Raw genomic sequence first — 25,946 nt, 5'->3', positions numbered from 1 at the left:
GGTATAATTTTGATGTAAGGAGTGTACCACATTGGGCTTACCGCATTATACAAAACATCATGTGGTCATATAATAGGGTGAAGGAAGACGGGACACCTTTAGCACACCTAATCGTGTTTTAAACAGTGAACAGCGGTCTATGGGAGTCGTGAGGATACGGTTTTCTAATTCTTTAAATGTTCTTTGTTCACTACCAAATGGGACGAAAAAATAGAATGAAAAGGTGTCCCATCTTCCTCCACCCTACTATATATTGCAGTGGTAATTATAATCTACAAAAGAAAATAATAACCTACCACTATAATAAGAGGATAAGACACGAATACACAAGTGCAGCGTTGTATGGTATTGGCCTCGCCCATTCTACCAATCACTGCCGTTTAAATGCTCGTATATAACTACTTGAAATCAGAGTTCGTGTATATACCGGCTCTGCTTGAAATAAGTGTTTGCTTAGTCAAGCTAAAGCAATGTAACCTTTGTTTTGCTCTTGTTTGGTGAGCATATATATCTGTAGCAAACATTAGATATAAGCCATGTTGTGCACTAGCTTATAAGTTGTAGCGTTTAACCTCTGCGTTGTATTGTGCTTGGGCTATGGTTTATAAATAACCAACATTTTATCGTGTTTTTATGAAGATTTTAGATAAATTACGTTTGAACCTTTGTCACATGGTAAAGTAAGGTGAGATAGGACAGGTTTTTATTCTCTTTTCTCGTTGCGTTTAGTAGAAAATAAAGAATATTTACAGAATTATATTTTCGTGGACCCGCGACTGTAAAAGAGCGTAGTTTATTGTTAAAGCGCGATCAGGAAATATGGGATTTATGTTCTAACGGTATCCTATCTTACCCCACAGTACTATAGTAGGGTGGGGAAGATGGGACACATTTTCTTTCATTCTTTCAATTTTCTCGTCCCATTCGGTAGTAAACAATGAACATTCAAAGAATTATAAAATCGTGCCCTATAACGACTCCCATCGACCCACAATAATAAAAAAGAGTAGAACGAGCAACTGCCCAAAACCGTGATATTCTTTTTTCTATTCACGTGACCGCCAACTCCGTCCCCATTTCGCTTGGCCTTCATTATAAAAGATAGGCGCACAGTGATTTTAGGAGGTTTTAGCTGTTTATTTCAAACACCACACCAACTATTCAAGTTTATTAGGCCAGTTAGTTATTTAAGAGGTTAACGCTTACAGTTTAGCGGTTGTTTAGGCAATTTAATTATTTAATAAATTTAATTGAAAACATTCAAACAAACGGTTTGTTAGTAATATATATACTTGGAAATAGTTATTTTTCCTTATAAATGTAAATTAAGTCAAAAAACGAGGAAAAACTACATAAAACGCCCGGTTTCCATTGACTACAATAGTAAACGGGAACGACTCGCGAAAAAGAGAGAGTGTATCAGCTCTCTCCTTTACCGACATGAGAGATGCGCGTTCTATTCTTTTTTATTTCTGCGCATCGACCGTTGTTAATTGTTTAATCACGATCAGGATATGTCGTTTTTTGTGCGATTAAATAACGTTTTTCTTTTCAAAAGGAATACCTGGGTATTTTATTTAGTAACAACGCTATGTCTAAAATCCTACTCGGGTATTGGGACTTGCGCGGTCTTGGGGAACCAATTCGTCTGATGCTGGAACATGCTGGTGCTGACTATGTAGAGAAGAAGTTCCAGCATTATAAGTTGGCCGATGGCTATGATAGAACTGACTGGCACTCAGTTAAATTTAGCTTAGGGCTTGCTTATCCCAATCTTCCCTATTTAATTGATGGAGACGTTAAAGTTACTGAGAGTTGGGCAATCATGAAATATTTATCAAGAAAATTTGAAAAACTTGGTCCTGAAAACGAAGAAGAACGGATCAAGTGTGACGTCACAGAGGGTGTTGTTCAAGATTTTCGTCAAGGTTTTACTTCAATGTGCTACAATCCAGATTTTGAGTCTTTAAAAGCGAATTATCTTCGCGATTTACCAGGAAAACTGGAAATGTTCGAAAAGAATTTGAGCCCTTCGGGTTGGCTGGTGTCGTCGAAACCGATCTACGTCGATTTTGCTTTATGTGAAATCCTAGACCACATTCTGCTCTGCTACCCAGGTTGCTATGATAAGCATCCCATAATACTTGGTTACTTGGAGAAGTTTGAGTCACTAGAGAAGATTGCATCTTACAAAAAGTCAAATCGTTTTCAGAAGCTTCCGTTGAATGGGAAAATGGCGTGGGGTGGCGAAAAAGAAATCTAACTTGGCGTACAACTGGTTTAAGACAAATATACACTTAGAGTTAAATCATGATAAATTTTCGCGCAGTAGTTTTTTCCATCGTTATAAAATACCCTGTGCTTTTCTGCATATTTGTGGTGATGAACAAATAAAAGTTAGACGCCGACGTATTGATATAACATATAGTTGGGTGGGGTAAGGTGGGACACATTTTCCTTTCTCGTTCCATTTCGTCTTCAATAAAGAATATTTACAGGATTATATAACCGTAGCTTCACGACTGTTGCATATTGTTTCTAGTTTTTCGTTGTTCTGTATGTAAAGTTTGATGAAACTTCACCAGTTACCGCATGTGTGTAACTTGCTTTCTAATTACTCACAAAGTTGCATACGTGGTAACTCGTAAGCTGGAACGAAGTGTATATGAACACCCGTGTAATAACGAATGTCGTTTTCCGGCCACGCGAGGATATAGCAAGTTACATTAATTCATTCATTTTAGAGTGTAGAGTGTAACTGTAGAGTGTAGACCAATGACATACACAAGCGTCACAAACTCAATTATACGTTTTGATGCTGTCACAATACGTGTAGTATCGCGTCATGACTTCTGGCGGAAATGTCACTGCAGCGTGCAAACGACCTTCTGCTTATGCTTGCTGTCTACCCTTGCAACCGTAGGCGCCCTTACGTTGCAGGCGCATTTTAGGACGACCTTCTAGTTACTTAGAAGAGAAAGAAAACTTTCAGGATTTTCGTGCAGACTTTTTCTTTCCGTTTCGCACTGACCTGCCAGCAAGAGCGATTACTTTTAACTCTGCAGGCGTGGCATGATACGTAGTTGATGTTAGGGTAGCCTGGCTATACTGTTTAAAAGTGTTCATATTCCGTTTAAGTTGCCTGCAAGTAGAGTATAATTTTGAAGAGCATTGCTATACAGTTCACACATTTCGTTAAAGTTGTGGGCCATTTGTTAGCCATGAAAAAATTAGAATTAGGTTGTCAAGTAGCTTATTTTAACGACTGTCGTTTTGTTGCTAATTTACTTCTCTTCGCGTTGTTTTAGTTATTTGGCCTCCCCTGTATTCTAAGGGACGCAAATATAATTTGAAGTTGATGTTGACAGACGTTTAACTTTAACATAATTACGCTGTATAACTTTATATTCTACTTTGAGAATTTTATAATCAAATGTGTAGCATATATTGGACCATATCCTATAATCTCTTTGTTGTTTTAATAAGTTTGATCTTCGCTATCCTATTATAAGGGATATAGTAGGTTGGGGGAAGACGGGACACCTTTAGCACATAATATCCAAAAATCCTGATCGTGTTTTGTCACTTTAGTATACTATGATTAGACTGTAGCATATTATCAAACTTTGCCCATTATGTCGAAAATGATTGTCGGTTATTGGGGGTGCCGTGGACTTGGTGAACCGATTCGTCTCATGCTTGAATACGTGGGTGAAGTTTATGAAGATAAGAGGTACGGCCATTGTAAGGCAGGGGATGGATGGGACTTGAGCGCTTGGTTTGACGTTAAGTTTACATTGGGATTTGAATATCCCAACGTACCGTATCTTATTGATGGAGATGTGAAAGTGTCAGAAAGTTGGGCCGTGTTGAAATACATAGCGATGAAGCATAAGCACCTTGCGCCAGCCAACGATGAGCAGCAGATAAAATGCAACATCGCTGAGGGCGTGGTGTCAGATTTCAGGAAGACGTACAGAGATCTCTGCTACAATGCTGATTTCGAAAAGTTAAAGGGGGCATATACTGAAGGCCTTCCTGCAAAGTTGGATTTATTTGAAAAAAATATCGTTCTATCTGGTTGGTTGGCTGGCCCTAAAATCACCTATGTTGATTTCGCATTCTGTGAAACCTTGGACGAGATGCGCCTCACCTTCCCCGGTTGTTTCGACAAACACCCAAACCTGCTGGACTACCTCGAAAGATTTAATGCTCTGGAGAAAATTGCAAGTTACAAATGCTCTGACCGATTTCACCAGTTCCCAGTCAACGGTAAAATGGCGGCTTGGATTGGAGAAGCAGAATAAAGACACCTTTACGTCGTCTATACTTGTAACATGTAGGGATGGATAATAAGACGGGAAACCTTTGGCACATACTATCTAATTATCCTGATCTTGTTTTAGACTATTAACAACGGTCTATGGGAGTCGTAAGGATACGGTTTTATATTTCTTTGAAGGTTTTTTAACGAGAAAATTAATTGAAAAAGTGTCCCATCTTTTTCCACCCTACTACATACATACGTTGCTTTGTTAACCGTAAACGTTATAAATGTAGCTGACCCTGCTTAATGTTATGGACAAACTCCTGCCTAAATTAAAATTTTCTTACCGCACTTGAATGTGAATGTAACTTACGTTATCCTCGCGTGCCCGAAAAACAACAGTCGTCATAACACGGGTGTTAATACACCTCGTGCCAGCTTACGAGTTACCATGTATGTTACTTTTGGGGTAATTAGTTTTTTGTTTGTTTTTTTTTCATTTGTTTATGTATTGCTAATAATTTGGACAACCCATTAGTGACCACTGGGTTGGAGCAATTGCTGTTAAGTGTCTTGCCCAAGCACGCATACGCCCACAATGATAGCAGCGACGAGCCTCTTGCCTAAACCTCAAGTCCCATGCCACAATGTAGAACCTTACCCATATAGAATGCACTATTTTTATTAAACCATATAATTAACAGTAATATTACATATTGTAAATACTTCTCTCGTCTTATAGTATAAATCTCAATTATATAGTAGGGTGGGGTAAGATGGGACACCTTTAACACATATAATATCTAAATATCCTGATCCTATTTTAAACAATCAACAACGGTCTATGGGAGTCGTGAGGATACAGTTTTATAATTCTTTAAACGTTCTTTGTTTACTACCAATTGGGACGAGAAAATAGAATGAAAAGGTGTCCCATCTTTCCCCACCCAGGTCACACACCGTCAAATCAAACTTTACGCATGAACGAATTCTGTAGTCAACAATCCAGGGACTTTCCTATTCGGTGTTTACATTGATAAATCATAAAAAATGACGTTCGCATACCGAACTATTTAAAAAAGAGTAAGGTAGTAAAGATAGAATAGCTCTATTAGCAACTACCAACTTGCAGCGTTCTTAAACAAGTTGCCTGATTGGAAAGTTTTGCGTGTAGGATATACCGTGAATGTTAAAAACGTAATTTTTTTGTAATAAGAAGTCAGGACTAGTTATGTACTACCTAGGTCAATAGTGGCAGAAATAGAGACTTCTAGTTTATTATTAAATCATAATATATCCGTAAAGCGATGTCTGGTACACCTACAAGCAACAATAGTGATTCAAAAAGTTTTTCAAATTCGGATTTTTTATTTTCTGATGATGAGCTTTTTCAATCAACATTTTTGCGCCCTGCTGTAAGCTGTTTATTTGAGCCAGAATGAACCTCGGAAGAGTTAGCAGCGCAGGAAAATATAGACGAATCAGCTGTGGTTGCAAACTCTAGGCGATGTGAAGCAATGGATTGGTGTGCGAAATATTAAAAAAATGTTCTGTTACTTCTGCTACCAGGCATAGTACAAACAATATATCAGTGGCTCATCTGGTATAAAAACGTATAGTGTATTCCCAACGTTTCGTCTGCCATACGGCGAGACTTCATCAGGGAATGAAACGCAACAGTTACAACAAGCGAAAAGCAAGAAAGGGTGAGAAAAAGGCGATATTAACGTGATAAGGGCACTGTAAGGAAGAGACGGTGAGAGGGAAAAAACGCACAACGGCAGTCACGTGAAAAATCGGAATTAAAAAAATGACTGTTATGACTGTCTTTCAGGTGCAAGTGTGGAAAATGCGGATTAATGGCTACAGAGAGTGAAAGCAAATGTTGTAATGAGATCATGCAGTTTTTCGAAATAAACCAGGAACAGAGAATTAAATGCATTACTGAACATCCTTCGTTTGTTTCGGCATCGGGTGCAACTTGAATTCCTAAATTGTAAACATGTCAGTGTTTCTATACCACCAAGAACTATATTTATATTTACCTTTCATTCGAAATGACACATATGCTTGTGTTTTGGCATGCACAACCTTTATTGACGAAACTTGTGTACATGCTTCACTCTCAGCTTGGAGATGGTTCTTTATTCATATTGTAGGGTGGGGGAAGATGGGACACCTTTAGCACATAATATCCAGATATCCTGACTGTGTTTTAAACAATTAACAACGTTCTATGAGAGTCGTGAGGACATAGTTTCATATTTCTTTGATTGTTCTTTGTTTACTACTGAATGAGACAAGAAAATAGAGTTAAAAAGTGTCCCATGTTCCCCCATCCTACTGTATAGTAGGGTATAGGCAGAGGTAAAATTTCACGAAGTATCTAATACATAATAAGTATTGTCCTACATTAATTACACCATAGGTAGATTTCTCTACAATGTAAATAAATAAGTTATATTCGTATTTATCTCTTCATGTGGCCTAAATACTTCTCCAGTAGCCAATATACTTTACCAGAAAGATTACCAAGGCTAATCTGGCCTAAACGGAGCAGTAGAACATGTCCTGTGCGAAAAATGAATGCGTTTCCTGCGCATTTTAGCAGCAACGCACTGAAGCGTGTCGGCGGTGTGTGACGTCACGACCCGTTTTCAATAAAGTCGAAAAATCGCATCTTAAAGGGCCTAAACACACCCCAAATGTACTTCGCTTTAATCGATAGAGTGTGTTTTTCTAATTCCAACGACACCTTACTTGTTTTAATCGGTTCTGTATAACCAAAGATATTCCAGCTCAAACACCGTGAAATTCATAAAACTGATTTGAAAGTTGCGTGGCGAAAAAAATTGAGAAGTGTACTACCCACGTGACAAACACGTAACAAAATTGTTGAAGCGTGGCCGCTCTCATTCAGAAAGGCGAGAGGCAGTGTTTTCAGCGAAAAACGAGAGAACAAAAAAAACGCAAAAAAGCACAAAAAAACGCAGGTTTTGCTTTTACGAATGAATCAGTCACGTGACTAGTACGTTCCTACGTCACAATCACGGAGCTCGTAGCAAAAAAAAGATAGCGCTAGAGATCACTGTTTGAGGACGAATATCTCCGCCTATACTGGACCAATTTTAATAAGCAAAGTATTTTTGGAATCAATAAAACGGTCGCTTTATGAATTAACCATAAAAAATAAAAGTGACGTGGGGTGTGTTTAGGCCCTTTAAAATGGAAATTAAAGTAGTAAAATCACGATTAGGTGTATTAGAACTGCAAAATCTAAGCAAATGAAATATTTATTTAGTCATTAATTGTGTTTCCAATCAAGTCATCCCTACTGTTTAATGTGCCTTTAAAATATTTTTAAATCTTCGCTACCGTAATCGAAGAGACAAATAAGTTATTATTGTACAATAATACGTTTTGTTTGTTTATTAAATGATTAATATCACGCTTGACCACCGGCTTGGGCCATTGGACCATTCACAGGACATTTTTTAAACTTTTCTGACGTTTTATAAGCAGCGATTTTTTCCAGGGAATCAAATCTCTTTAAACTTTTGACGAATATTGGATACTTAACCAAACTGCCAGGTAGACAGACCCGAAGGTGGTCTAAGAATTCGAAGAATGCGAAATCCACATATTTTAGATTTGTACCACACAGCCAAGTATGATGTTCCAAACTCCGTTGCAGTTGTTCCAACTTTGGCGCGATTTCTTGCAGGAATTCTTCTTGCGACGTCACAAACGTTGCTGAGTAACATAAGTCGTAAAACTGCTTTCGAACATCTTGAACAACGCCTTCTGTGACGTCACACTTGATCCGTTCTTCTTCGTTTTCAGGGCCAAGTTTTTCAAATTTTCTTGACAGATATTTCATGATAGCCCAACTCTCAGTAACTTTAACGTCTCCATCAATTAAATAGGGAAGATTGGGATAATCGAAGCCAAGCGAATACTTGGCCTCGGTCCAATTCCTGTCACTGTAATGTTTCTTTTCCTTTATAAACCGATATCTCTTATCTTCGTATTCGAACCCAGCGTATTCCAACATTAAACGAATAGGTTCGCCTAACCCTCTAAGATCCCAATACCCAAGCAACATTTTCGTCATGGCGGCCAAAAATACTTAACTGGCCTTAAGAAAACCAACTGATGAAACGGTACTTTGCTTGCTAGAGTTAGTTGGTGTATAAAACGGTCGCACAGGCAAACGCGCTGTTGGATCAATATCATGTATTAATAATTAATAGCAAGTTGCTGAACCAGCAATGAGACAAAACTAACAATTCAAAATCGTCTGGTTTGAAAGTAAATACAAGATACATTTTTTCTCTTTTCTTGTTCCATTTAATCAAAAAGTATTCACAGGATTATAAAAGCGCACCTTCACGACACGATCAGGAAATATAATGTGCTAACGGCATCCCATCTTACCCCGCATTACTATATACACATAGCAACGTAGGTCTACATGTATGAATGTATAAACTTATTCAAAAATTAGTTAATATTCAACGCGCTTTAAGCTACTTCATGCTAATAATAATAATAAACGTAACTTGTAAATTGCAGGTATTTCGAAATAAAAGTCAAACAATCGCTATTATGATGTAATGAATTCACAAGAAACTCGTATCTATTCAATGACTTATATAATATAGGATAAATGGGATACCTTTTCTCATATACCATCTAAATATCCTGATCGTGTTTTAAACAATTCACAACGGTTTATGGGAGGATACGGTTTATATAGTACGGTGGGAGAAAATGGGACACCTATTTATTTTATTTTCTCGTCTCATTTGGTAGTAAGCAAAGGACTGTATCCCCACGACTACCATTGACCGTTGTGAATTGTTTTAAAAACGATCAGGATATTTAGATATTATGTGCTAAAGGTGTCCCATGTCCCATAAATTGTCGAAAACCGCACCCACACGAACGTCTGGACCCTCGGGCTTTAAGAAGCATTAACGTGACTACGTGACGATAAACGTGAACAAACATTTAGACTATTTGGATAACTCATTAGTTGCCACCAGGTAAGAGTAATGACCGTTAAGCGTGATGTACAGATACAGCGGTAGCAGCATCCAACCAACAGGCAGGCGGTTTAGGGTATAGAACTCTAGAATGTACTGCGTTCAAGCAAGCGTATAGCCCATTGAATACACTGAGTCGGCCATGGCAGGTGGTTTATATATTGCCTCCAGCAAACATTAACAAGTGTAGGCTGCATTCACTATCGTTAGTTTACGGACCAGACGTTTTAAGTTGTTAGTTTTTATGAATGCTCGTATAGCAACTTTTTGATAATTATTAAGGTAATTATAAACAAATACTTGTACGACTGTTTTGTATATCAACAAAATAATAACAAGCTACTAAGTTTCTATCAAACAGTAGTGAGGTTATTAAGCCAGTTAAGTATTTCTGGTCGCCATGACGAAAATGTTGCTTGGGTATTGGGACCTTAGAGGGTTAGGCGAACCTATTCGTTTAATGTTGGAATACGCCGGGTTCGAATACGAAGATAAGAGATATCGGTTTATAAAGGAGAAGGAAGATTACAGTGACAGGAATTGGACCGAGGCCAAGTATTCGTTTGGCTTCGATTATCCCAATCTTCCCTATTTAATTGATGGAGACGTCAAAGTCACTGAGAGTTGGGCTATCATGAAATATCTTTCAAGGTATTGGAGCTTGTTTATATTATGCACACAGTACAGTGGGGTAAGATGGGATACCGTTAGCACATAAATCCCCGGTTTCTATATTGTGTTTTTAACAATTACCAACGTTCTTTTGGATCCAAATGCAACGATAAACGAGAACAAAATTATAGTAGAGTGGGAGAAGATGGGACACCTTTAGCACATAATGTCCAAATATCCTAATCGTGTTTTAAAAAATTAACAACGGTCTATGGGGGTCGTGAGGATATAGTTTATAATTCTTTGAATGTTCTTTGTTTACTACCAAATGTGATGAGAAAATAGAATGAAAAGGTGTCCCATCTTCCCCCACCCTACTATATTTATTCGTCTAGACATCCTTTTTTAGTTATTTGTACCCCTAGCGTGTTTTAACGACTTTCTATTTGCTGTTAAATCCTTCTCGCTTCACTGTTTTAAATAATCTGACCTTTGTATATATTTAAATAGATAATTAACTTGTTTGGTGATGTCCAGGAAATTTAAAGCTCTTGGTCCTGACAATGAAGAAGAACGGATCAAGTGTGACGTCACAGAGGGTGTTGTTCAAGATGTTCGAAAGGAATTTTACGATTTTTGTTACTCAGCAAAGTACAAGACTGACAAAGTAGAATTCCTGAAAGAAATCGCGCCAAAGTTGGAACAATTGCAACGGAGTTTGGAACATCATACTTGGCTGTGTGGTACAAATCTAAAATATGTAGATTTCGTGTTTTTTGAAATTTTGGTCCATTTTCAAGTCGCTCTGCCTGGCAGTTTGGATAAGTATCCAATAATCGTCCAGTGTTTAAAGAGATTTGATTCCCTGGAACGGATCGCGGCGTACAAAGCGTCGGAAAGGTTCAGAACATATCCTGTTATGGGTCCCAATTCACAAGTTGGGGAAAAAGACCCTTAAACCATAGAATACTATACATAAATGCTATATATTGGTTCAATTTGTAATCGAATATAACTTCTTTGCCTTGCGCGGCGATGGCGCCAGAAAAATGTACATATGAAAGGTTGAGTTAATGTATCTTATCTACTAATAAACATATAGTAGGGTGAAAGGAGATAGGACACCTTTTTATTCCAATTTTTTCGTCCCATTTGGCAGTAAACAAAGAAAATGCAAAGAATTATGAAACCATATCCTCACGACTTCCATAGACCGTTGTTAATTGTTTAAAACACGATTAGGATACTTGGAAATCACGTGCTAAAGGTGTCCCATCTTTCCTCACCCTACTGTACATATTTATCTATTAACAAACATGCATTTTATTAATAATAAACAGACATGACATGCCAGACGTTGATGTTGTATATTCATGTATGCTACCATAGATATCTAAACATTATTAACAATATAAGTGTTTTTGTGGCTATGGCAAACAATTAGGCAACTAATTAGTGACCACTAGGTTGAAGAATTTGCTATCAGGGTTCTTGCCCGAGGAAACATGCGCCCACAATGGCAGCAGCGGCGAGCCTCGAACCTTGTAACCTTTAGAACACCGTTGTACTGGAAGTATATAGTTAATTACTTCACGTAATACGCTTGTCGGCGCAGTAATCAACAAAGTCGCCTGAGAACCATAATCATTGTGCAAAGCGTGATCTGACGGGTTTTAAATCACCAGTTCACAATAAAGCAGGTTGCAAGCAACGTGCTGTGTGTCGTTCAAGCAGTAACTGTAAGGTTCTTTATATTACAGAAAAGTTGTTATTGAAGTTATAGCAGGTAAACAGCGAAATGCAGTATTCATGCTACTATATACAGTAGGGTGGGGGAAGATGGGACACCTTTTCATTCTAATTTCTCGTCCCATTTGGTAATATACAAAGAAAATTAAAATGATTATAAAACCATATCCTGACAACTCCCATAGACCATTGTTAATTGTTCAAAACACGATCAGGATATTTTGATACTATGTGCTAAAGGTGTCCCATATTTCCCCACCCTACTATATAATACACAACTATCTAATAATTGTAGTTATACTTTAATTCAGATGTTTTTGGATATACAATTCGTCCTTAATTTATGTATAGAAACGCCAATCAATGCTTATAGAAATGACACGTTGCAGAAATTGGTTTGGAGAAATAAATCGAAGATACATTACTATTGTTAAGTTCCGCGAGGTAAGTGGCTTTCTAGTAATTTCATATTTAATGAAAATTGACATTATAAAAACTGCCTGTATAACGGTTATATACGTAAAGATAGATTAAATATACATAAATGTGAAGTTATCATTGTATGCGATGCTGGTTTCCGTTGGATGTTATGTGTCGGTTTGTATGTTAGCGCTGTCTTTGTAAGCAATGACAAATTAGTTTGTGTAAGGAGAAAAGTATATTTTTATTGCTATATGCTACAGGCAGACACGTGTTCACTTGTTAGAAGTATATACAAGTTAAATTATCAGTTTCCCAACGTTTTGTTTGTCTCTTTGAACACAATAGTAGGCGGGGGTAAGATGGTCCATGTTATTATTCATATTTATCGTCCCATTTTGGTGGTAAACAAAGAATATATTCTGATATATATATTCGTATCCTTTTAACTTACAAAAGCGTTACTACTTGTTTTAAACGCGACCCTGTTTTAAAGATAATTGGATTCTATGTGTGCTGAAGGTGTACCATCTTCCCTCACCCTACTATATATATGTAAAAAACTTGTGTTTCGCGTTATTGTGTATAATATATTCGTAGTTGGTTTGTTATTGTTTTTAACTTGGTCATAACTTGGTGAACTTTGATTGGCTTTCACTTTCTGTTAACTCTGGTTTCATAATCAGTTTCCTTTGTTTCCTCTTGTGACGTATTTCCGCTATCACTATAAAGGAAATGGTTAGTCGTAGAATCAGAACTAGATTTTTATGACCAGAGCTTCGGATGCTCTATTTTGATTCAGATAACAAAGCAATTATATTTATCTGGGTTTGAAGGTTTTCGGAACTTTTGTAACGAATATTTATTAAGAATTTGTAACTTTAAGTTAACTTAGATAAAAAAGTAATTCAATTTATTATGCATGACGATATATTAATTGGGACAACTCCTAACTACTAACCCTTTGACCCCTAACTACTAATAGTTGCGACGTGTACTCCATAACCCATGAAAACATATGTATGCATGTGATATTAATATGCCAGTATAAGCTACTACTTATAACAACACATACCATGCGTGACGACGCTTAACGCAGTTGTCCCATACAACGTGTAGATTTTGTATCTCACGCAAACGCTGGTGCTCCATGCGTATTGAATTAAATTGCCCATGCCTGTCCAAAGCGACCACGATGCGAATCCTCGTGCTGTATCGTTGGGGAAAAATACAGGAACAAAATCTGTAGAAATAAAAATAGGTTGTATAATATTTAACTGTCGCTACCACGCGTATAAGATATTTATTCTATCTGTATCTGTATCTGTGGCCTTAATTATTTTATTTTATTACAATGATTGTATACCAGACGCACCTTGTTTGCCAGTCATTCATAAAAAATAGTACATAAGTGGTTTAATTTTAAAGCCGAGGTGTATAAAACAGAACACCCGTGTTATAACGACTGTCATTGCCCGCCATCCGAAGATGAGTAAGTTACACTCGTTGTAACTTGTAAGCGGGTACGAGTTGTTTGAAACAGAACCCATATAACGACTGGCGTTGCTCCGCCATGCGAGGATATGTTAAATTGATTCACTTTTACTTACAATATGTTAAAGCACTTGCGGTTCCAACCCCCAACCCACCGACACCGAGTAATAAGTAAACTTCCCACGTTTGTGAATTCTCATTAGGAACCCATAGCAGGGCGAACGTAATGTATGCTAGATCTAACGCAATGGCGCCAATAAAGGGTAGTATCCTGTAACCGTATATTGTTATTATGTTAGCACCTATATACCATATTTCCGAATCGTTTTTTAACAATTAACAACGCTACTTTAGAGTCGTGGGAATACGGTTATTAATTCTGTAAACATTCTTTGTTTACAACAAAATGGGATGGAAAAATAGAATGAAAACGTGTCCCATTTTACCCCACCCTACTATATGTTAGTTTAGTTAGCAATATAAATCACCTGCTAAATTTTCCAAGTATTCTGCCGTAAAACAAACTTATTATAAACGCACATGCTCCTTGAATGCTCATTGCCACGCCGATCTAGGTAAAAGAAAAACTTGGCGTTGTAAACTAAAACATGTATACTCGGTAACTCGTAAGCGGGCACGAGGTGTGTGAAACAGAACACCCGTGTTATAACGAATGTCGTTACCCCGCCACAAAAGAAAAAATAAGTTACATACGTGGTAACTCGTATGAAACACGAGGTGTATGAAACAGAACATTATAGAGTTTTAACGACTGTTGTTGCCTGCCATGCGAGGATAAATAAGTTACATACGTGGTAACTTTTAAGCGGGCACGAGGTGTTTGAAACAGAACACCCGTGTTATACCGACTGTCGTTGCCCCGCCACACAAGGAAAAATATAACTCACAAATAACAACGAAGCTTTACCTGTGTTACCCCGAACACGCATGACACATACGCACGCGTCAGCTCTCCAGTTGTAAACCCAATCAACATGCCTTGGTGAAACACAAACATCGTCAGCAAAAGCTGCTGAAGCTTCAAACAGTGAACCACTGTCGCCACTAATTCGTTCTTCACTTTTTTCAAACTAAAATTCTCAGAGGGTTTCATAATTTTGGAAGAATTTTTATCTACATTTTGTGGGCTAGGCGTCTTTACCTGGGGAAAAATTAAGAATCGTGAAATAGCTTATTGGGAGATTAAAATAAAAACAAGTTTTTCCAAAAAAGCTAACACCCAATATAGAATACATCTATATTGGTGCAAACATTGTAGAAAAACTCCGATTTTGTTATCAATATTTTGCGGGGAAAAAAACAGAGTTTTTCAAAACGTTAACACCAAGGCAGTTAGCATGGACAGAAATATAAACATCTTATCCTTTTCATTCTTTTTATAAAATATTTTCAAATAATCGGGCATATATATATGAGGGTGGGGGAAGATGGGACACCTTTAGCACATAATATCCAGACATCCTGATCGTGTTTTAAACAATTAACAACGGTCTATGGGAGCCGTGAAGATTTATAAATGTTTGATTGTTCATTGTTAACTGCTAAATGGGACGAGAAAACAGAGTTAAAAGGTGTCTCATCTCCCCCCACCCAATTGTATATATAGGTTTTCTCCTCACTTGAATGGTGTCTTTGCTGTCGTCTTCATATACGGGGTTGTTATGTGCGGCAGCTTTGGTTTCCAACTCATTTCGATTTATGTCATATTCTAAGTACAAATATATGTTAAATATTCAAGTGCATCGAATAATAGTTGCTCTTATCTAGCAGTGGTGTTTTATAGATCCAAATTGTTAGGCAGACTGCAAAAAAGTAATCACCTATGAAGTTACATATACATGTTATAACGCGCATAAGCGGGCATGATGTGTTTGAAAAAAAGCACTCATGTTATAACGACTGCTTGTGATAACTTTAATGTTGTAAAATTTAGATGTTTTCTAAAAAGTTTGCCGTTGTCTGTTTTTTTTTTACAAAAATGAACAGTGACTTTCCGAAAACATTCAATATTTTAAAACAAAATTTGGAATATGTTTGTACCGTTGTCAGATCTCGGAGCGCGCACAATATGAAGTAGTAAACCAAATATATTCAGACCAAGGTAAACACCCAACATGGTGTATAAAGTTGCATCGCCGAGCGGAATATAGTTTGAAATATTTCGTTTCGTTATTTCAGGATCCTGGCAATCGTTGGCAGCGCATATGTCACCAACTGATAACGGTCTGCCAATAAACTGGGCATGAATAAATCTAAATAAATTTCTTCTTACCATTAATAACTCGTGTATATATATATATGGTGAGGTAAGATGGGACAACTTTTCATTCTATTTTTTTATTATACATTTGGTAGTAAACAAAGAACATTCAAAGAATTATAAAACCGTGTCCTCACAACTCCCATACACGTTGTTGATTGTTTAAAACACGATCAGAATATTTAGATATTATGTGCTAAAGGTGTCTCCTCATATATGATTTCGAGAATTAGTACAAATATAATAGAATATGATATAAACTTGTAATAAATGCCTGACTTTGCTTTGTAGTTCAAATCTCATTTCTAATAAAGTAATTTTAAAAATCGTGTCGAAAAAAAACTTAAAAACTACCTTGGCGTTGTAATAGTTATAGACGTTGTCATATTATCGCCCGGTAAAACATCTTGTTCAGTATCTGGAGCAGTTTCGAACACAACAAACTGTATTAAACTCCCGATGATCTAGTAATAAAATAAGGAGTTCGTTTAAACCAATTCCTGCTTTAAAATACCATGGAATCCTTTTCATAGGACCATATTGTGTTTGCCTGCAACCCTAAACTGCTAGAATAAATGTTAAAACAGCTGGTAGTAGGTTTGTGAGCCAGGAAAGTATGAAAACTATCATATACCAGACCATAGTTTGCCAATTCCTGCTTTAAAATACCAAACATAATAAAAGCTAGATCCAGCTCCACCTATTGTGTGATGTTTATAGCAGGGGTGGGAAATTGTCAATTAGTGTTTAACAAATCTAAAGTTAGTGAAAATTATCCCGCAAATTTATTTTAAAAGCAGGTGTAAAAACAGGCTGTAATATAATGCACCACTCGTGTTATAACAACTGTCGTTACCTCGCCTTGCAAGGATGAATACATACATGGTAACTTGTAAGTGGGTATACATGGTAACTTTCTACATACATGGTAACTTGTAAGTGGGCACTAGGTGTATGAAACGGAACACTCGTTTTATAACAATTGTTGCTGCCTCGCTACTGATAAATAAATTACATTCTTTTCTACAAGAAATACGGTCCAAAATGACATTACTAAAACAGCAATTTCAAAAAAAGCTGTTTTTTAACCTTTAACTGCCGTGTGCCACTAAATTAGCTCTAGGACCACAAGTTACTCAAACAGCCGTTGCGTGCTGGTCGTTTCTCCTTTTTCGGTCGCAAATTTAGTCTTATTTGAAACGGAAGCGAAATTTTACTTATATAGTTTGGTTTCAAAAGTAAAAAAAATTATATAAAAACGCGGCAGTTAAACGGTTGTAATTCAACTCTAACCTGTGATAGTTGAATCGCACATAACGTAAAGGCGCCAATATCGCCAACGTAGTCTTTATATTCCCTCGTGCCAAACTTTTCAAAGTTTTTCGCAAAGTAAACAGTATATTGTCCGGCTGTGACGAAAAACAAACTTTTTCCGAAACCTCCGATGACGTTGACCGGTATCAAGGTGTAAAAAGCTGTGATTATATTTTAAAAGCGAGTCAGGTATAAGCACTTTTTGTACAAACTGGAAACTGTACATAGTAGGACGGGGTAAGATGGGTGCCGTCTGCACATAGTATTTCATGTTTTCCAATCGTATTTTAATAAATTAATCACGAGTTGTAAAAACACGGTCATATATTTCTGTAAATCTTCTTTGTTTGCTAATAAATTGCACGGTCCAAGGGTATTAAAAACATGAACCATTTTACCCCACCCTGCTATACACACTTTTTTCCTGTAGGAAAACAATGGATTTGTGTTAGCAGCTAATCTCCTAGAAAAAATACAACGGTTCTATTTACACTCACTTTAATATCAAGTTCAATAAAAATAAATTTGTTTTTCTCTTTTAAAACTTCATTAAACTACTTTAAATTACTTGGATAAAAGTTCCCAGCAATAATAGCAATATAAGCGATGTCTGAAATAACCAGTCCCGTCTTTATGTCGATAAAATGCAGCAAGTTTGACGATGCGAACAACCCGCCCACCACCATGCAACTATATTGAACTGTTACTGATATTGAGCCTGAAATGATATATATGTTAATATAATATTCTGTTATTTCTGCAACCAGGCACATTGTAAATCCATGAAATTATTCTCTGATACAAGTTTTGCTGGATGGTAGACGAAACGTCGGAAATACAGACGTTTTTAATATACCAGATGAGCCGCTAAAACATTATATAGTAGGTGGGGAAAGACGGGACATCTTTAGCACACAATATCCAAATATTCTGATCGTGTTTTAAACAGTTAATAACGGTCTATGGGAGTCGTTTAATGTTCTTTGTTTGCTACCAAATGGGTCGAAAAATAGAATAAAAATGTGTCCCATCTTCCCCACCCCTAGGTAACTACTTTATATATTAAATATGAACGCGCCCAAACTTACCCAACCCATCCTCCACGTTCAAACTTGATTGCAAATTAAGCAGGGCATAATGTGCGCAACTTATAACAAAAATTCCGAACCAATATATTGCAAAATCTAACGTCACTTTTCCTTGCGGAGTTTTCGTACTAAACTTCATTCTAACGTTTGCTTTATTTCGCTTTGCTGTACTTGCTTGTCAGTACATTGATATACTTAATCAATTTAATGTAAAGCTATACAAACTGCGCGCCTACATGCAGTTAGTTACACAATGCAGCAGCGAGAGTTATCAGCCATCGTCGCCACCTTTATATGTTTATGGTCCTGTTGACTTACTTTGCTCAGCAAACACATGTAAACTCGGTTAACGTGCCAAATATTGTCACAAATTGCCTAGTCAGAAAATTCGTTGAGACAAATCCCACTTTGTTGCCGATTCAATTACTGTATTTTACGGCCCCATGACTGGTTAAGCTCGCATTGTAACCAAGAGGTATTGGACTCGATGCTCGATGCTGCTACTATTGCGGGCTTTTGTCTTTGAGTTAATGTTCATTGTTCCTGCCTAGTGGTCTTTTAATAAGTTTCCCAAGTTGTTATCCACCGCCACGTCAGGATAACTATATAGTAGGGTGGGAGAAGATGGAACACCTTTTCATTTTATTTTCTCGTCCCATTTGGTAGTAAACAAAGAACATTCAATGATATTATGTGCTAAAGGTGTCCCATCTTACCCCACAGGACTATATAAAATCTACATTTAAATACAGGCTGTCCCATCCCACTCATACAGAACATTTCTGTAAAATTAATTGCATAAATGGATGTAATTTATTAACCCTCGCATGGCGGGCGTTAATTCTATATTTTATATAAATAAGGTTCAGAGAATTTATATGTCAGATTTTTCCTTTACCCTAAAACCCAGGTCGTTTATTCATTGTCCCGTTCATGTGAAAATCGTTCGTTTAAACGACAACGATGCCAGCAGAGTTCAAAGCAAACTTTATCATGTTTAGTGAAGGTTATTTCAAAGTCATGATTCCAATTTTATTACAAAGTTGCGTAAAAAGTAAACACTGCATTAATAAAACGCGTATTTGAAGTCGTTTTACAATGTATGCATATATTGCTATAAACGAACAGACTTTTGTTGCCCATCCGTTTCGCTCGCTTATATTAGAGCATTTATGTCCATAAATCGAAATTGGTCTTCCCTGTAGGTGGAATATATGCTGACACAAATATATCCTGTAAACATGAAATTGGTCGAGTCATCCATGGATATTAACCAAGCTTATTCTGTGAAGTCAATAGAGCTGTAAAAACTATGCTAGGTTGGTGGCGTATTATACTAAGTCACGATAATTTAAAGTTTTAGAATAATTTTGCAGAAATTTTAGGTTCAATTTTTAGCAAAATATTAATGCAGAAAATTTTGGTTTTTTTTTTCAGCATAAATTTTACGACAGGTAGAATTTGGTAGTAACTGTGATCTAGGCAGGTTAAACACGCCCAACGCAATCTATTTTGCATGTAAGGCTAAAGTTAAGTTAATGAAACCCAAAAACCTTTAGTACGTTAAATAAAGTTTGGCATTTTTACTGTATAGTAGAATGGGGTAAAACGGGACATATCTTCTTTCTCTTTTATCTTCCCATTGGGTTGTAAACAAGGATGTTTTACAAAATTATATAACCGTAGCCCAGAGACTCTAAAATAGCGTTGTTAGATGTTTAAAACACGATTAGGGAATATGAGATTTTGATGCTAACAGTATCCCATCTTACCCCACACTGGTATAGTATTAAGACAGCATCGACAAACAATAATTAGCGTCATGGTAAACTCTAAACGTAAAGAACTAATCCGTGACATGCTGATCTATTACTTTGGATTATTTCTTGTATGTTCGGCACATTACTCGTTGCTTCATTTGCAATCAAGTTTGAACGTGCAGGATGGATTAGGTGAGTTGTTTGTTTACTCGACTAAAGGTTTAAGAAGAAAATGTTATCTGACTACCGTTAAGAGATTAGATCTTCCGATGGGCGAATGTTCGTAACAATAAACGCAACATACAATGATGTATATATATAGTGCAGTGGGGGAAGATGGGACACCTTTTCATTCTACTTTCTCGTCCCATTTGGTAGTAAACAAAAAACATTCAAAGAATTATAAAACCGTATCCTCACAACTCCCATAGGTTGTTAATTCGGTTGTTAATTGTTCAAAACAAGTTCAGAATATTTGAATACTATGTGTTAAAGGTTTCCCAACTTTTCCCACCCTACTATACGTAATTAACTGTGTTTGTATCCTGGATTTATAACTTTGCCAGGGGTTCTGTAATTATGAATATTCTCCAGGTGTTGCGTCAGTCACAGCTAATTATGCAGCCGTCTTGTTTGGAGGAATATTCCTCTCATCGAACTTTCTTTTCTTCCTTGACATGAAGACCGGTATGGTAGTCACTGATGCGACGTATTTGTTCTTTGTTGCTGCAAACTTTTACCCAGGTATGTTGGTACGTGCAAATATGAATAAATGAACGTAATGTACAGTAGGGTGGGGAAAGATGGGACACCTTTTCGTTTAATTTTCTAGTCCCAATTAGTAGTAAACAAAGAACATTTTGATTGTTTAAACACGACCAGAATAATTGGGTATTATGATCTAAAAGTGTCCCGTTTTACCCCACTTTACTATAAATTCCAAAAAAATAAAAATATATAAACAAATAATTACTCACAGAATAACATACGTGGTAAATCGTAAGCGAGCACGAGGTGTATGAAACAGAACATCCGTGTTATAATGACCGCCGTTCCCCGCCATGCAACGATAAATAAGTTACATACGTGGTAACTCGTAAGCGAGCACGAGGTGTATGAAACAGAACATACGTCTCATTTATGCGTAAATACAAAGGTGCAGGCATAGTGGTTCGAAGCTCTATGGTGCTACTATTATAGGCGTATGTGTCCTTGGGCAAGACACTCAACGACAATTGCTCCAACCCCACTATGGGTTGTCCAAATTATCAGCCATACCGAAAAATAAATAATCATACGCGCTGCATATATGGAGAAACTCGTATAAGTGGACAGCTTCTAAAGTTGCCGTATATTTGTTTTTGTACTTATGATAACTGAAAAATAATATCTTGGCATTTAGTTGAACACTCGATAATTTATTACTCAATTAAATGTTACGCCCATTTAAGAGTTTTACACCCTCGTTCCCGCTTCGATCATCGCTGGGTTCGGGAAGATTTTATTCTGGGTGTCAGCGGGTGCTTTCAATGTTTATTTCGCCAAATCACTCGCGACCACTGGTAGTAAAGATCTCAATAACTACGTCAGTAACGTGACAGCTTGCAATATTTGCACTTTTCAGTTATCCACTGTAAGTAAACGGTTTGGTGTTTCTGTAATTGTAAAAAGTATATAAGTGAGCACTTATACGTTATATAGAAGAGTGGAAACACCTTTCCTGACCGTGTTTTAAACAAATCACAAGGCTCTTTTAAAATTATGAGGGTACGATTTTATAATTCTGTAAATACTCTATGTTTACTATCAAATGGGTCGATAAGCGAGAATAAAATCATAAACCATCTTACCCCAACCTACTATATATGGTTACAGATAGCCGGAAACTTAATTTCATTCGGGGTGTTCAGTTCTGCAGGCGAAACAGCGAGTAATGTATCAGCTAACGGCACAGATTCGTAAGTTTAGTAGGTTGCACATGGTGGGTTATCTGTATGGTACACTATCTATATGGTGTATTATCTGTATATGGTATAATATATGTATGATATAATATGATATGTTATCCTTAGAAAAGATATGGAATATATTTACCCGTATAAATAAACGTTGTTCGACGCCTTGACACAGTAGTTAGCACGTTCGCCTCTAGCCCAGCGAATACTACCTGTTAAAGGGTTATGGTTTCTTTCATACCATTGTGTTTGCTAAATTGTCAGCCATGAATATATTGCTGTATTATTCATATATGCTCCTGGTCAATCATATAAAGTAGGAAAGGGGGAAGTAGGGACACTTTTTCATTCTATTTCCCCCCGTTTGGAAGCAAACAAAGTACATTAAAAAAAAACCGAATTCCCATGACTCCCATAAACCGTTGTTAATTGTTTAAAACACGATCAGGATGTTTGGATATTATGTGGTGAAGATGTCTCGTCTTACCCCACGGTTCTATATATGATATCAATGCTTTCTACAGTGGGTTGGTCCTTGCCGATGTATGCGGTGCAAACGACTGTCAGGATCCGAATATTACAAGTCAGTTGTTGTCTCAATACAAACCAGCAAATGAAACGATTCTCTATATAGTACTTAGTGTGTTTGTGGCTCTCAACGGAATTGGTCTCTTGCTGCATCTCATATTTGCTCCATTATCAACAAAAAGTAAGCATTGTAGATTGGGGTAAAAGCTGGGAAGTCGCTCGTCTTTTTCTTAACATTTTTCGACACTTTTCTGACCTTTCCGTTTTTTTTTTAGTTTTTTTTTTTAATTTTTTCGAATTATTTTTTGACGTTGTTTACGACAACAAAAACAACTGTTCGACGAAAAAGGATCTATTTGTCTGCTTTTACATGTTCACAATATACCTGTCAAAGAAACATCGCCAAGCCTATTGCATTACGTTATAGGGTATACAGCTCCACCAAACATGAAGTTTAAAGAAGAAATCAATCACAATTATGTTGATGATGATGAAGATATTAAACAAAAGCAACACGAAGTCGAAACAACGGTACGTATAAGATGCTACATTATATAGTAGGGTGGGGTAAGATGGTTTCTGTTTACATTCTTTTTTTTTCCATTTCGTAGTAAGCAAAGAACATTTGCAGAAGTATATAATCGTGTCCGCACAACTCTAAAACATCGTTTGTAACTGTTGAAAACACGATTACGAAATATGGGATTTAGCTGCTAACGGTATCCTATTTACCCCGTTACAATATACATAATATTTAACTGTAAAGTAATATTTAACTGTAAAGTTTAACTGTTTTAGGAGGACTTGGACAGCGACGTACACGATGACAAGAACAAGTTCACTTTCAAATCTGCATGGCTTGAGTTAAAGGGAAGTATCCGTCAATATGGGAGTCTTGTACAATTACTGTTAATACCTGTGTTCTTCCAAGTGGGATTTTTCAACGGGTTTAGTTCAAGCGAAATAACAAGAGCATACGCGTCTTGTGTCTTCGGTGTTTCGCAGGCATGTATTCCAACAATGTGTATACCTAATTGTTAAAAAAATATGCCTAATATTGCTATGATAGGTCAGCAAAAGCCTGAATCTAAAATCGTCCGACTTTGCCCCAAGGTTATTTTTCTTGGACTTTTCGTTTGCTTACTTTCCTTTTATCTGAACCCCAGTATCAGAGTTTCATTATAAAACACAATTACTAATATTTTGTATTTTTCAGGTCGGAATATCCATGGCGATCACAGCAACCTTCGCCACCGTATCAAGTCTTATCAGTGGAAAAGTTTGCAGTCGTTTTGGAAGGTAACGAGTTTTTGTACAACCGGAAAATAACAATAAAATTATCAATTTCTAGTAATCCAAATTGAAAATAAGATTTTTAAGAGTGGTGAGAGCGCTCGTATTATAACCGAAGCCTTTCGGTTCGAAGCTCGATGCTGCTACCATTGTGAAGTGTATTACAGGTTGTAAATTAAACCTGCATACAAAGTTTACATACCAGTTTCATTGAACAGAACACCCGCGGTTTAACGACTGTCATTGTGTAACATTTAACTAAACGAAGGCTATCGGTTCGAAGCTCGATGCTGCAACCATTGTGAAGTGTATACTACAGGTTCAAACTGTCACCTGCGTGAACACCCGCAGTTTAACGACTGTCAGTGTTTTGAGTTCAAAATTTAACTCAACATACTTTACAGGCAGTTTCCAATAGCTCTATCTTGCACCATGAACGTTGCTTTGTTAACGTACTGCTTGTTATGGAGACCTAGTGACGAATCCACCGTGTGGGAATTATATCCAATGAATGCGATGCAGGGAATATCTGCTGGATGCGCCATGACAGCTACGCAAGGTATAATCATAATAAGAATAACTTTTATTTGTTTCTTGAAATATACGTAACAAAATGTAAATACATTTTATATAAAGACAGGATACAGCGACAAAACAACAGTTGTCACAACACGCTTACTGGTAAACAATATTTAAATATAGTAGGGTGGGGGAAGATGGGACACCTTCAGCACATAATATCCAAATATTTTGATCGTGTTTTAAACAATTGGCAACAGTCTATTGGAGTCGTGATGATATAGTATAATTCTTTGAATCTTTTTTGTTTACTACTAAATGGAACGAAAAAAAATAGAATGAAAAGGTGTCCTATCTTTCCCCACCCTACTATACAGGTATTTTTTAAAAACATCAATGACATTGGTTTTCTTTAACACATAATTATTAGCCAGCTAAATTGTATAGTTTCATATGGTAGGAGTTCCCGTTAATGTGTATAGCAACCTCTTTTATAGTAACAGCGGTACTGGTATATATAATTCTGTAAATATTCTTTGTTTACTACCAAATGAAACTGAAATATGTCCCATCTTACTCCACCCTACTTTATATTAAATATTATTTGTTTACCACCAAATAGAAAGATAAAAGGAAATAAAATATGTCCCACCTTGGTTACCCTACTTTGTGTTTTGTTCACAGTTGCTGTTGTTGGTTTCTTCCCCCAAAACACCCATCGTGCATTCTCAGTATGGGCTACAACTTCTAGTACAGGAGCTTTAGTTCAATTCGCATGGAGCACGAGTTTATGTGTTTATGATAAAATCTACATCATGTATGGAGTAACGGCCTTTGCTGCTATCACTTACGGTAAGATTTTCCGATAATATTCGCATTCACAGTTTAAAATATGCATGGTACAAATATAGTACTGTGGGGTAAGATGGGACACCTTTCGCACATAATATCAAAATATTCTGATTGTCTTTTAAACAATTAACAACGGTCTATAGAGGTCATGCTTAATAGAGTTATTACCAAAATTTTACAATTAAACGGAGTAGCAGTATTTAACCAATTTATAAACAACTTTCAAGTAAATGAGACTTTCAAAGCCTATAACTGCAAAATTGGGAAATCTTTATTGGAATGAAAACACTAAAATAAATGAAACACATTTCGCAGCGCTAGCGGAGGTCGTGCATCGAAAAGACAAGAAGTGTGACGTGGAATCTGAAAGTCGTTTCCAAGTGACTGCACTGTGATATACTTGTTTCCATGGCTTCCAACCATATGGCCTACTGTTGCTACTAATGTATTGAGTAGACCATCATGTCTGCAACACCAGGATGTGCAGATGATGGATCTTAAGAACTATACCGTGGTGGCGAACGTTTTAATTTAAATTGATTTAATGACGCGTTATATGCGTATACGGACGCGTTATATGCGCATACGGACGCGTTATATGCGTCCAAGTGCGCGTTAATGCGTTTACTGTGGGTTTTGGCCGAATGATTCAAATCAGTTTGAAACTGTTCCCTAATTGCACGTAATTTGAATTTTATTAAATCAATATTAATAAGGTAAAGCAAATATGAACTTCTTTGTTATAAACGTACTCCTGATAAAAATG

General features: G+C 36.8%; 3 protein-coding genes and 3 pseudogenes across 6 annotated transcripts; 4 read left to right on the top strand and 2 right to left on the bottom strand.

The window, feature by feature from the left end:
- Window positions 1-1,591: 1,591 nt before the first annotated feature.
- LOC149739273 (glutathione S-transferase Mu 4 pseudogene) lies at window positions 1,592-2,263 on the top strand (annotated as a pseudogene).
- A 1,235-nt stretch (window positions 2,264-3,498) lies between these two features.
- Window positions 3,499-4,624, top strand: LOC149739272 (glutathione S-transferase Mu 1 pseudogene; annotated as a pseudogene). The gene has a single exon (XR_016384555.1). The product of XR_016384555.1 is annotated as a glutathione S-transferase Mu 1 pseudogene (transcript).
- Window positions 4,625-5,788: 1,164 nt separating this feature from the next.
- Window positions 5,789-9,321, bottom strand: LOC149739271 (glutathione S-transferase Mu 3 pseudogene; annotated as a pseudogene). The gene is made up of 2 exons (XR_016384556.1): window positions 6,313-9,321; window positions 5,789-6,256 (listed from the first exon to the last, which is right to left on the bottom strand). The product of XR_016384556.1 is annotated as a glutathione S-transferase Mu 3 pseudogene (transcript).
- Window positions 9,322-9,457: 136 nt separating this feature from the next.
- On the top strand, window positions 9,458-11,282 carry LOC149739270 (glutathione S-transferase Mu 1-like). Its single transcript, XM_089873998.1, has 2 exons — window positions 9,458-9,966; window positions 10,465-11,282. Exons 1-2 carry the CDS (start codon window positions 9,716-9,718, stop codon window positions 10,883-10,885), a joined length of 672 nt encoding a protein of 223 aa, XP_089730124.1. The 5' UTR covers window positions 9,458-9,715; the 3' UTR covers window positions 10,886-11,282.
- A 679-nt stretch (window positions 11,283-11,961) lies between these two features.
- Window positions 11,962-25,636, top strand: LOC149739268 (N-acetylglucosamine transporter UNC93A-like). 2 transcript variants are annotated; one of them, XM_089873988.1, is made up of 11 exons: window positions 11,962-12,120; window positions 20,628-20,777; window positions 21,485-21,666; window positions 21,909-21,991; window positions 22,513-22,697; window positions 22,944-23,047; window positions 23,315-23,521; window positions 23,733-23,815; window positions 24,214-24,368; window positions 25,013-25,180; window positions 25,496-25,636. In XM_089873988.1, the coding sequence occupies exons 2-11, from the start codon at window positions 20,711-20,713 to the stop codon at window positions 25,573-25,575; spliced, it is 1,314 nt and encodes a 437-aa protein (XP_089730114.1). In that variant the 5' UTR covers window positions 11,962-12,120; window positions 20,628-20,710; the 3' UTR covers window positions 25,576-25,636. The 2 variants fall into 2 exon arrangements, with proteins under 2 accessions (XP_089730114.1, XP_089730113.1); XM_089873987.1 differs by lacking the exon at window positions 11,962-12,120 and adding an exon at window positions 18,553-20,225.
- LOC149739269 (N-acetylglucosamine transporter UNC93A-like) lies at window positions 12,316-18,548 on the bottom strand. Its single transcript, XM_089873986.1, has 11 exons — window positions 18,274-18,548; window positions 17,754-17,903; window positions 17,165-17,346; window positions 16,226-16,335; window positions 15,652-15,836; window positions 15,231-15,319; window positions 14,519-14,752; window positions 14,079-14,161; window positions 13,707-13,861; window positions 13,172-13,339; window positions 12,316-12,820 (listed from the first exon to the last, which is right to left on the bottom strand). Exons 1-11 carry the CDS (start codon window positions 18,410-18,412, stop codon window positions 12,723-12,725), a joined length of 1,593 nt encoding a protein of 530 aa, XP_089730112.1. The 5' UTR covers window positions 18,413-18,548; the 3' UTR covers window positions 12,316-12,722.
- Window positions 25,637-25,946: the final 310 nt, after the last annotated feature.

Source organism: Ciona robusta, chromosome 3 (genome assembly GCF_009617815.1).
Source record: "Ciona robusta chromosome 3, ASM961781v2".
NCBI classification, from domain to species: Eukaryota; Metazoa; Chordata; class Ascidiacea; order Phlebobranchia; family Cionidae; genus Ciona; species Ciona robusta.
The sequence above is the reverse complement of the archived record's forward strand: the minus strand, read 5'-3'. Positions and strand labels throughout refer to the sequence as shown.

What these genes read in the sequence shown, in the direction of transcription:
- LOC149739270 (XM_089873998.1), top strand. Translation starts at nt 9,716, where the DNA reads ATGACGAAAATGTTGCTTGGGTATTGGGACCTTAGAGGGTTAGGCGAA. An exon ending in ATCATGAAATATCTTTCAAG is followed by an intron (nt 9,967 to 10,464) that starts GTATTGGAGCTT and finishes GGTGATGTCCAG; the next exon opens with GAAATTTAAAGCTCTTGGTC.
- LOC149739269 (XM_089873986.1), bottom strand. Translation starts at nt 18,412, where the DNA reads ATGAAGTTTAGTACGAAAACTCCGCAAGGAAAAGTGACGTTAGATTTT. An exon ending in GAACGTGGAGGATGGGTTGG is followed by an intron (nt 17,904 to 18,273) that starts GTAAGTTTGGGC and finishes ATATCATTTCAG; the next exon opens with GCTCAATATCAGTAACAGTT. An exon ending in ATAACTATTACAACGCCAAG is followed by an intron (nt 15,837 to 16,225) that starts GTAGTTTTTAAG and finishes GTTTATTGGCAG; the next exon opens with ACCGTTATCAGTTGGTGACA.
- LOC149739268 (XM_089873987.1), top strand. Translation starts at nt 20,096, where the DNA reads ATGGTAAACTCTAAACGTAAAGAACTAATCCGTGACATGCTGATCTAT. An exon ending in TGCTGCAAACTTTTACCCAG is followed by an intron (nt 20,778 to 21,484) that starts GTATGTTGGTAC and finishes CGCCCATTTAAG; the next exon opens with AGTTTTACACCCTCGTTCCC. An exon ending in CTTTGCTGCTATCACTTACG is followed by an intron (nt 25,181 to 25,495) that starts GTAAGATTTTCC and finishes CACATTTCGCAG; the next exon opens with CGCTAGCGGAGGTCGTGCAT.